The following is a 12,072-nucleotide window of genomic DNA, read 5'->3' on the forward strand; positions in this document are numbered from 1 at the left end:
ACCCACAACCTTGCTTTATGCTTATGCTTTAGGCGCTTTGGTGGTAATGGAAAATAGCTAAAAGGAAAACAAAGGCTGATCCTCAGCTTTTCTCGTTTTAAATTTCTCAAGAAAAAAGCAAACGTGGACTAAAAAACAGCATGGCATTTGTGGGTTATAAGCTACACAGTATGAAAAAATTGAGCTCTGTTTTTATTTGCAGCCATAAAATAGCAGAGATATATGCCCAAACTGTCACCTCACCCTATAGAAAGAAAAGATCTTCCATCAGTCTGAAACTGAAATTTAGAAAAAAACAGTTGTGGTTTGTTTATGGAATTGCATCCTGGACTTCATTTAGGATGGATGAAAACTGAGAAGGAGATGAAGAATGAGAGATAATGGAGGTTCCTTTTGACTTTATGCCATATTAATATATTGTTCCTAGAGGACTGTCCCATTGTTGTGGCAATAAAACCAGTCTGCTGTCATGCAGTATCGCTTTGAGTAGCTGAAATGAAAGGTTTAACAAAGAATTAAAGTACATGTGCTGTACAACCTACTCGTGGGTAGCAGAATGACCAAATGTTCTGACCCTTTATTTTTATTAATATGCATTTAATTATGGAAATCCATCAGAGACCTCTGCCACTTTCTTCTCTGTTACAGAAGTTTCCAACACCAGGAACTACTAAAATGCTGGCATCGTCATTCAAACTGAAGGAGAAGTTGTAAAAATGACATCATAATATGTCTAGATACAGCCAAGTATTCCAAACTGACTCTACAATTTCAGACAAAAGTATTAATTATTAGTTTTATCACCACAGTCAGCAAAAACTGTCAATCATTGAATCTGGGAAGGAGTTATAACATGTTCTTATTCAGTCTGTAGCCATTTCCATTGTAGATCCTCCTAGTCACATTTTCTAATACGACAAACATTGTCACAGGTTTCACAAATTTGAAGTCTTGAAGTTCAGATCCTGAATGTATGTGATGGCTCCTAAGTATGATTTTTACCTTGAAGACCTAGGTGGAAATTGACAGACAGAGCTAAAAGGCTCTGAAGAATTGCTGTAGGCACTGTCAGCCATCAAAGAGACTTTCTGAGAATTTTTAACTGATTTGAAGTGAAGCAGCATTAAATGGAGAGTGTGGAAGGCTGAGCTGAGTGCAAAGTAGCACTGAGCTATGGGGAAGAAGTTACACTGTATGGCAAGGAACATGTTCTGCTTGAATTAATCATGCTGTTTGGTGCAGAGTTTCTGCAGCTGTATCTCCTCTGGCTTTTCAGGTTTCGAGCACAACCAAAGAAAACCTTAGCCTGTAGGTGCAGAGATTGTTTTTGTACAGGGAAGTTCTCATAATAGCTGGATGGACTGGGGGTAAAGAGGAGAAGTGTAAGAGTTTTTGACTGGTTTTTGTGTATCTTTAATACTTTGGCTTTAGTTGAACAGCTGACATTTCTATAAGTTCAGCCTGTATGTTACAGTTTATAAGACTGAGTTTTAGCACTAGAAGCGGTGTTAAGGAAGTTTGAGTTTGGCACAACTGGCTTATTTTCTGTGCTATTTTCTGTGTTGTATTCTGGTTATTGGGCACTTTCAAATGTTTCCTCAATTGCTTTCATTACTGTGTCTCAGCAGATGCCTGCTGGGTTAGAAGTGCATGTAACTTGGTAATGGGTATGTGTTGAAGGCATTAATGGAGCTTTTATTCAAGAGTTTTTTTTTTATATTCTTTATTAATGTGTTTGTTTGTTTTGTATTTTTTTCTAGATTTCTACTTTAACATCTCCTCTGTTAGCAGTGATTTGCTTACCACCATAAGACAGTTTTACCTCTATTATCTTCTGTAGCAATCAGCTTTAAAAAGTGCTAAGCTCTTGCTTTGTGTGGTCTCTGACTTGACCTCTACACATTTCTTTGCTCTGAGAAAAAGTAGAAAATGCCTCTTTATTTGTGTGATCTTGGATTTTCTGATGCTAAAATTTTATGAGTACTGTTTGGTCATGGGTGCAACATTTTCATGGAGGAATTAATGACATAACTATGCTTCATGTGCACTCCCATTTCAGATGCTATTTTGTTGGACTGTCTCTTTGCTGCTATCACACAGCAACAAAATGTAATATTAGTGGGAAGTTCAGCCTTTGCCACCAACATGTCTCTGACTACATGGGCCAATATAATAAGAGGCATTACTTTTGGAGCAGCCCTCATACTTAATAACTAGTCAGAATTATAAATATGTCCTTTGGTTTCACACACTTAAGAAGTGCATCTTAAATTTTTTTCAGTCACCATTTGCAAGATGTTTCAATTCTGATGGGCTTTTCAACCGCTTTATTCTGTTAGGGTTGAACTCTCAGCTCACTTTTACTCTTGCATTTTTCAGTATATTCCTGAGCCAAGATATTGGTTTGTCTCCTCCTAGTGTGTGAATCTGTCATCAGGAAGACTCAAATTTGCTAATTGTTGGGAAGTACAGCTTTTATGACAGGGGAAGAATCAGTTTGTTTTATTCCTTATATAATAGGAGCTATACAGCAATTAAACAAGGCACAATACAGCAACACTTATCAGTCAGTATCACATAGCTTAACTGGTTCCCTGAGGGTAATACCAGAGCCTTGAAAAACTTCCCTGAGAAGTTACCAAAAAGATTAGATAAGATACAGAGCTACAAAAGCTGAAGCATTTAACCTTGTGAGAGCACTCAGGGTGGGGAAAAAGGACCTGCTTCATGGCTGGCCAACTACTCATACTTCACTCCTGTCTAATTCCCCATTTAGCTGCCAGCATCTGCTGAGCTCTGTCCAGAGTGTTCTTGCCATGCACTGGAGCAATGCTGAGAATTTGAGGAATAATATTTATAAATTCTCCCCAGAAAAACTCTTCTGTGAGCCAAGGTCCTTGAAGTTATGATGATTCAGAGTCCCTACCAGTTCAAATTAGCAGGTCTTTATGGTGTTATTTCTCTAAAGCCAGGAAGCTGTATTCTTACAGGAGGGTGTAGCAGAGGTTCTAGTGCCAGCTGTTAGATGAGGATGTCATGCAGGAATTTGCTGTTTTGTAGATTAAAGCAAACAGCAGATTCTTAATTGTAGTTCCTAAACAGCAATAATAATATCAAGATGTTCTTTCTGACAATGAACGTGGGTAAATGAATAATATTCAATTAATTATACCAGAGGTATAGAGGCTGAAATATTACCTCACTAAGATCTGTAGAAATAAACATAAAAAACAGTTATCAGCCATACATTGCTCTGTCTTTGTAATTATGTAGTTAATGCTTATTTGGCTGAAGGCCTAGCATTCCAGCTCTGTTACTTCCATTTATATTGATTCTGACGCATAATTAACATTTACAGGTGCAACGTTAATTCAATAAAATGATAATATGATTACATTTGAAATACACTGATGTGATGTGTGGAGAGATTAAATGTACAGAATTGGCCTTGTCACACATGTTAATCTACCCACCATGAATACTTTACATCTCAGTGGGAGGAGAATTTATTTTACGTCTATTTAGAAGCTTACTTAGAATATGCCGAGATTTGTGGAACAGATATATTAAGGGTGTTCATGAAATTATGGCTCAGTAACTTTTATGTAGGTTTTTGGATTGTTACGTTTTCAAAGATACTAAAAAATGTGTTGGCTATGTCTACAGAAGTTTTATTTCATGCAGAAATATATCGGAGTATTTATACTGTATATATTACCATCTTTAAACTTCTGCCATGTATTAGAAGTCATTATCATCAGACAGTTTTCTATCCTGAGTTATCAGAAATAAGAAAATATCATACTAGCCTTAGGGAAGCAAACTTTCAAAACTCCTATCTGCTAATATCACCTGCCAATGATTAAATGTGTTTATAGTTTATACTAACCTTTCTTAGCTTTTCTTTAAATCTGTTATAGTCTGGGTAGCTGACAGTAGAGAAGCCTGCAGCCAATTGCAGTTGTTTTGCATCTTCTAACATTAGTCACCAAATAGCTATTTCCATTTTTATTCCTATTTACATTCCTATTATTTCTGGCTATTTGCAGTAAAAGGAGTTAGATTAACAATACTATTTAAAACCGTTTGAAATAATCCAGTTCATTTGTACTAAATTAAGCTGAGAAGAGGTATTCGTAACATGAACAGTAGATCTTGAGATACTTATCCAAGCAAGTGATTTTTTTCCTGATAGGAGAGAAGGTGGTGGAGCACTCAAATGAGTCTTACTAGTAGCAGAGGTGAAGAAAAGTAAATCCAACCACCAATTGGTCAGCGATAAGCATGATAAGATCATGGAATGGAATAGTCATGTCTTTAGAAGGCAAAACCTCTAAATCAGTCTGCCCTCAACCTTAACAATCATGTATCATTAAAACAGTTGTCCTTGTTATTTACATTGTTTTAGATTTTCAGTATTTTAAAAGGCATATTTTATACAGATGTAATGAAAACAGTGTGTATGAACTATGTTTAATCATACACACTCGAAACATGAGTTTAGGTTTAAAATTTTACGCAAGGGGAATTGCTACTCAATACTTTTGGTAATCATCAGAGCTTAACTAGATTACAATCATATTTTCTACTGAGAGTTGAGACCAAATTCCAGCACAGAAATGTAAGCCTATCTAAAGTTCATTTTGACTGGGATTTGATTGCAAAATTAAAAATCGGATTTTGTTCTTTCAAAACGTTACAAACTTGGATTCTGTTTTAAACAACTCTGAAAACGATGTTTCTGAACACTGTCATATTTCTGCAAAAATGCAAAATTCTAACATCAAGCCACGTGAAAGGTTCTATTTTGAATCAAATGTATTTCTTTATTTGGGATTCTTCTGAATCAGATAGCACTGAAAATTTTAGCGCAGTTCTACATATATTCAATTGTAGCTATTTCTCAATGCTCTCTTTCTAGAATAAACTTAAAAGTAATTGTGCTATTTATATTAAAAGTAAGGTCTATTCAACTATTTCTAGGTATGAAAATTTTTGAAGAGTTAAATATTCTTTATGCTATTATTATATATTTTTATGTTATCACTATATTCTGAATTCAATCTAGGTATTCCTGACCTGTCTGGAAATAAGTGGTTTTTCCTTTGTATTAGAGAAGATTGAATTTTAACAAATAAACTCTTGTTGTAGTGATAGTAGTTGTCGTTTAGAATTATTTATTACGTAGAGCCAGTCTGTATAAGACACTTTACACTGGCTTGTCATCACAGTATGGTTTTTGAAAGTAATTCCTGAAGCAATTTACCTTATGGTTAGGCTGTTATAACTTTTTCATATTGTCAGCGTTAGAAATATTCTTAATTATTAGAAGTATAATGGACCTGTTACAAGTTGGTGTTTCTGCAAGTCTTAAAAAGGTTGAAAACTCTTAATGGTGTTGGGATGAAATTGTATCAGGGAAAAAAACATAAAGTATGCATTTTTATAGAAAAAGTATTTTTTTAAATTCAACTATAAAAACTGTTGTTATGTTGTATTTGTTCTGAACACCTCTGCTTGTTGTAGCTTTCAGTGGTGAAGGGCATCTTTGCAGCTCATGTTTTGTTTAAGTTTGGAGGAAATGAGGGAGAAAACTGCAATATTCTAAAAAATTCTCCATTCTTACGCTGAAACACTGGGGAATTCTTAGCTTTGCTTTTCGTGCTCTCCTTTCAGTTCTGCATGTAAATGTAAATTACTATAACAGATATGAGTGGCTGTCAACAAAGGGTACAAAATTGGAAGTGGGTGGGGAATTGGAAGCCCTACTTTGTTTTTTTTTTCATGGTTGGACTGTAACCCTGTTAAGGAGATGACATTAACCCTGACTTTCTAAAGCATTTGCACTCCTGAACTGACTTAATGTTCCTTAGTCAAAATTTCCTGTAAGGTGAGAATACTGCCTTAATAGAGTGCAGAGTTCATCAATATAATGTGCTGTGAAATTCCCCTGTTGAAAGTATTACAGGCAGTGGAGAGTATTATTACTCATTTATAATATTAGTAATAACTACTAATACTATATGTCTGTTTACCCTGAGATGTTGTACTTCACTAAGGTAAATAATTAGCTATTTAGATTTTTTAATCTTTTTTTACCATAGATTACAGGAATTGAAGGTCTTTAGACCATTTCTGCAATATTAAAATGATTTTTCAGCCAGCATATTTTCTTCTTTAGCTTTTAAAAAAGTAAACCAAACAAAATCTCCAGTTATTATTCACCTAAATAGTTATCTTCACAGTGTGAATTTCTTTCTGGACTTCATATCTACTTAGTATCATATCTGTTGCTGTTCCCTATGTTACTAAGCAACACAAAAACTACCAAATAAACATGTAGTATGGCACCATAATTCCAATAATGCATCATGGAGTTACTTTTTTTGTTGTGTTCCATATAGCTAATAGGAATATTTTGAGATTCAAAGTACACAGTGCTTCAATGTAAAATATATTGGTTTCATTATAAAAAGCAGTTCATATCTTCTAAAAAATTGTGTTTAATTGCATAAAGACAGAAAAGCAGCACAAAAATTATTCAAATAACCTTCCAATTATATTTGATAAATCATGTTTAAATCCTTTTTACATTTATGTAGCAATTATAACCTAACCACGGGATCTAACATCTTAGAGCTTCATCAAAATCAATCAAATCTCTTAGGCTGAAGCTGGAATGTTGTTCTGTTGGAATTGCTCCCAAAGGCAATTTTGATCTATTTAGGCATCAGCTTTGTAGCACATTCTGAATTCGATTATTTCTGGTAGTATTTCCTAGGTAAGTTCTTTTTCTTGCAGTAACTCTAGGAAATTTTGACTATATAAAACTAATTAATTGAAAATTTGTTAAATTTAAATTAACAGTTGTTTTCCAAAATGCTACTAATCCTTGGCCTGTATGAAACATGGAGTCTCCTGTTACTTGGTTTCTAAATGTGTTTTTATAGAGAAGAATATATTGATATTCTTATCAATAATTCTAAAGACAATTTTTTTCTGGTTAGTCAAAGATGTCTAATATATCTGTTAAGAATCTGTTTTTAAAACTGAGTGGAATAGTTCTGGAATTTAAATTAAATTATTTAAGTTAGTTCACTACTTCATGGTATTTGCAAGGCAGTGCTTTCTTGCCAAATATTCAGATTGATCTTGCCTTTAGCAAAGTAATCTTAGGTGAATATTAGAACAAAAAAAGGAAACTGAAATAAAAGTAAGGGGTTTACAACAGTAATTCCTCAATCTTCTTCAAATAATTTTAATTTTACACTGAGGATTAGAATGTAAATTAATACAAGAGTTAAGGAAAAGGTTAGAATAAATATTATCTGTTCCCAGCTCCCATCCCATCCTGCCCAAATCCTAGCTTACTGGGATCACAGAATTGCAGCAATAATGCTGTATATTCTTTCTTCAGGTAAGAGAGGAAGTGCTTCCAAAAGCAACTTATGTGTAGCTCTGTCCTTAATGTAAATAGGAAGTCTAAGAAGGTTGTGAATTGATAAATTCTGAATTTGCCACAAGGCTTGGCATTAATGAAGCAAAGTCATGGCTTGCAAATGTGCTTGGAATTTGAAGGCCAATATTTTTTGAGTCACCTATTGTGTGATGCCTTAAAAAACATGTTCAGTGATGTACACTATTTGGGAGCTTTTCAAAATCAATAGACATTAACTGTCATTTATATAAGAATGTGTTTTGATCCTTTAGCATGTTTACTATTTCCCAAACATCCCATCTAAAAAATTGTAATTCTTAAAACAAAATGGGTTTGGTATAATGCACCTGTTCTTCCGTCTTGCAATTTCCATATAAATACCCACATTCTTTTTTGTTCAGAACTTTAAACAGAACTTCTATTGAGATTACAGATTGGATTTGTGAATTGAATGGTAAATTGAATTTCCAATTTGTGATGGGTTTAGAAATACTGATTTGATTTATTTTATTTTGCAGATGCTTCAGAAAATTGCTGTTTGTTTACCGCTGGTTCTGCCAACCAACTCAAGAAGGAATGTATCTGTTCTTTCATTAATCAAACAGAATATTATCTTGAACTAATAATTCCTCTCCACATGGCCTTTCTTCTGGTGTCAGCTTATCTTCTGCTGACTCATACTCAGGGTGCTCCCGTGGAGAATGGAGCACTGTTGGAAACACTGAAGTCACAGGTAGGATTGTTCAGCAATAAAAGTGAACACTATTCAGCACAGGTGAGACCTCCTGGCACAAGTCGACGAATACCTCAGACAATTATCATTGGAGTTCGTAAAGGAGGGACAAGAGCTTTGCTGGAAATGTTGGATATTCATCCTAATATTGTTGTAGCTGCTACAGAAGTCCACTTTTTTGACTGGGATGAAAATTATGTGAAAGGAATAGACTGGTACAGGAGTTTGATGCCATTTTCTTATGGAAATCAAATTACTATTGAGAAAACACCAGGCTATTTTACATCACCACAGGCTCCAGAAAGAATTCATGACATGAATAGCTCCATTAAGCTGCTGCTCATTCTAAGAGATCCCACTGAGAGAGTTATATCTGACTATACCCAAGTATATTACAACAGAATAGAAAGCCACAAGCCTGTTCAGCTTTTTGAAGATATTGTTATTAAGAATGGAGCACTTAATACCAAATACAAAGCTATTCAGAGAAGTTTATATGATGTTCATATGGAAAAGTGGCTTAAACATTTCAGTTTGGATCAGATTCACATAGTGGATGGCAATACTTTAATCAAGGACCCTCTTCCTGAATTACAAAAAGTTGAGAGATTTCTGAATCTTCCTTCCCGAATTATGTCTTCTAACTTTTATTTTAACCAAACTAAGGGATTCTACTGCATTCGAAGTGATGGAAGAGAGAGATGTTTACATGAATCCAAAGGGCGACCCCATCCTCTTGTTAACAGCACTGTTTTAGAACAACTTTATTCTTATTTCAGAGAGCACAATGCAAAATTTTACAGAATGGTTAATCATTCTTTCAACTGGCATTAATGCATTTGCAATCAGTCTTTCTTTAAAAGGGCCTGAAATGAACTCTTTCAAGCGTATCTTTGTAACATGTAGAGATTCATATTATGAGAATATACTGGTATGTAGAAGCAGTGATGTGTTTGCTTCACTGGAACAAGACATCCATCAAGTCATTCAAATGATAGCTTTTGTGTTGGGGTAAAAATAAGTTTCACATATTTGTATGTTTACTTTGGATCATATCCTAATCTTTTTCCCATTATGCAAATCCTTCCCTTAGGAATTTCAGTGGACTTAATTCACATATGATGTTTTAGAAAAATGACTGCTTTTAATGATGTAAAAATGTACATATTTGAAACTGTATTGTTCTAACTGTTCTGTATTTTTTTTGTTCTTGGTATTTTTTATATCAAGTATGAGGATAGTGACGTTGATTTCTAGAACTTTTCATACATTAGGTTAAATTATATGTTAGGGGCATATGTAGTGGCTCCAGTAAATAACTCATCCTGTGTTAATATGTCAAAGCTTTCAAAAAATTAATAATAAAAGGAATCTATTTCACCTTTGATTTTGAATAGGTGAACTAGAAGATCCTTGTCTGTGTATCATTATCAGTAATGATCAGTAGTCTTAACATCTTGGATCTGAAGAAAAATTATCTCCAAATAATAAAGTAAGAATATGAACTGCCTGAAGAAGTTTAGAAAATGAGAGATCTGAATGTAAAGAATTTAAAAGATCCCAGGCAACCTCAGTTTATGCCCTTATTGTGTATACTAAAATGCAAAAAAAAAAAAAAAGAAAAAAAAAATTGTTAAAATCAGCACCTGTACAAATGTTTGATTATATAAATTTTACTTTGCATTTGAGTGAACAAGATATCTGCTTATCAATACTACCATATTAATCATATTTGTATTCTGTGACTAGTTATTCTATTTCTCTCACAGCTTTACTTTAAGTATTTCCATTGGAACAGTGATCTTTCTGAATAAGAAAAGTGCTTTTCTTTGCCTGCCCTTCAAAGCATGGAGTATTCTTTGTAATTTCTAAAGCAGGTCATAGGAGGTACTCAGACTTAAAAGTGACATCTTTTTATATTTGTATTTCTCAAACATTGCTCAGTATACTATGGTTGACATACTCAGATTATGTATAAAAGTAACATCCTGCATTAGGCATTTTTCTTTTTGATATCACTTGCTTGACAATATTGTCTGCTCTTCTTTTACATAGAACAGCACCAAAGACAAAAAACAACTTGAATTGTTAAATGTGAAATGCTAAATAGAACCCCATAAATGCAAGCAGTTGTGCTTGTTTGAAATTGTACATTTCAATCCAAAAATCCCAGTGAGCTGTAATTGTACGGGCACACTCTAAGCATCAGACTTCACCTAATACTGTTGGTAATCTGTGAAAATCTGTGTTCTTCTGTTTAAGCAACTGTGCAGGCTACAGGATACGTTCCCATTGTGGAATTCGGTTGTCTTTTTCATGAGTTTGAAGGTACGTATTGCAGCACTAATTTTGGGTTTCTAAATCACCTTACTATGGTGCTACTTAGATGTTAGGGTGGTAGCATTATTCTTCCACTGAATCTGAACAGATTCAGGCCTGCTTTAGATTAGTTGGAAAGAGCTGTCATCATACTCCTTCAAAAATTGTAAAATGTTAAAAATAGAATAACAAATCTTGTTATTTTACTACCTGTTAATGTATATCTAAGATGGAAAATTATTCTAGTTTTTCATTAGCCTATAATTAACCTCTGAAATTATCTTTCTACAGTATGATTACTGAATGAACATATTATTTCTTTGTTCAAAATAATTTTTTTTTCTTCCATCTTTTGTGAGGTTGTGGCTTCTTAATCACTGGTATTGTTATGATCTGGGCACTACTCAGATTGGTGTGCATCAGGTGTGGAGATATAAATTCATTTCATTCAAATTCACCAAGATCCAGATCATAGTTTTTCTTGCACATTCTAAACTTATACATTCTATACATTCTAAAACTTGCCATATTTTCTTATTTGCTGCTTTCCCACTATTACTCTTTTTAATAGTGTTCTTGTTTTAATTTGCTTCTTACCCATGATTCTTTTTAACAGTGTTGGGTTTGGTTTTTTTCCTAATTTTTTCCTATTTTATTTTTTCTGCAATGAATCTAATTTCAAAGCACTGTATAATTTAACAAAGTTTTTGGGAAGCTGTTAGTAATGAGACTTCATATGTCTGTCACTTCCAGTTTCATAGGTTAATGTCTTTCTATATTTATATTTGCAGACATCAAGACTTTTTCTTCTCTGAAGTTTACTTTAAGTGAATTGAATGCAGAAGTACCAGTTGGCAAAAGCTGTACACATCTTTGAAAATGCAGGTCTCTTTCTAGACTTCACATTTTAAGGAGTGCTGATCTGCATAGATAAAGGTACCAATGAAACGAAAGTATAAAATAGTATCTTGAAGTTGAAACTGCCAGTTGAAAACGCAGTAGATTTTCTTCTTGCAGGATATTGGACCCTTTCAAGGGTCTTTTGGATATAAATTGTTTCCTCCGAGATAAAAAGGTGTTTCGAATGACATTTAAAGCAAAAGCAAAGAATTATTATCAAACTAGAGTCAAAATATTATTTCTATTTTATACTTATCCTAGTGATGAACAGTATTTTATAGGAACGTATAATAGTTGTTTAAGAAATAATCCTTTTGTATTTTTTGCTTTCTTCACCGGATAGTACAACTGATTTACAGGTTGGAATTGAAATGGCAGGAGGCACAGGTAATTAAGAAATCCTTTACCATTTGAACCAGCTAAAATGCTTTTATTTTGATGTGAACATTTGGAACTATCATAAACTTTTTTTTTATTCTATATATCTGTGTGTGAATGTATATATGTGTATATTTATATATATACGAATGTATATGCGTGTATGTTCATATATATACGTATAAGAATTTATCATTCAAACTTGCAGAAGAGGAAAAAAATAGGGCAGGGATAAAATACTAAGTATTAAAACCTGAGATGAAGGTCCTCTTCTGCTAGATAATTGTGTGGCTAACATGGCACA

General features: G+C 33.6%; 1 protein-coding gene across 3 annotated transcripts in view; it reads left to right on the forward strand.

Annotated features, from left to right (window-relative positions):
- LOC107315944 (heparan sulfate glucosamine 3-O-sulfotransferase 1-like) overlaps window positions 1-9,902 on the forward strand; it is a 54,117-nt gene extending 44,215 nt beyond the window's left edge. For all 3 annotated transcript variants that reach the window (XM_085555203.1, XM_015866896.3, XM_032445521.2), the window contains one exon: window positions 7,957-9,902. In XM_085555203.1, coding sequence (XP_085411329.1) covers window positions 8,076-9,005 — 930 coding nt within the window. In that variant the 5' untranslated portion in view covers window positions 7,957-8,075 and the 3' untranslated portion in view covers window positions 9,006-9,902. The remainder of the gene's footprint in view (window positions 1-7,956) is intronic.
- The last annotated feature ends 2,170 nt before the right edge of the window (window positions 9,903-12,072 follow it).

This window comes from Coturnix japonica, chromosome 8 (assembly GCF_054131305.1).
Source record: "Coturnix japonica strain WE chromosome 8, WE-NBRP24, whole genome shotgun sequence".
NCBI classification, from domain to species: Eukaryota; Metazoa; Chordata; class Aves; order Galliformes; family Phasianidae; genus Coturnix; species Coturnix japonica.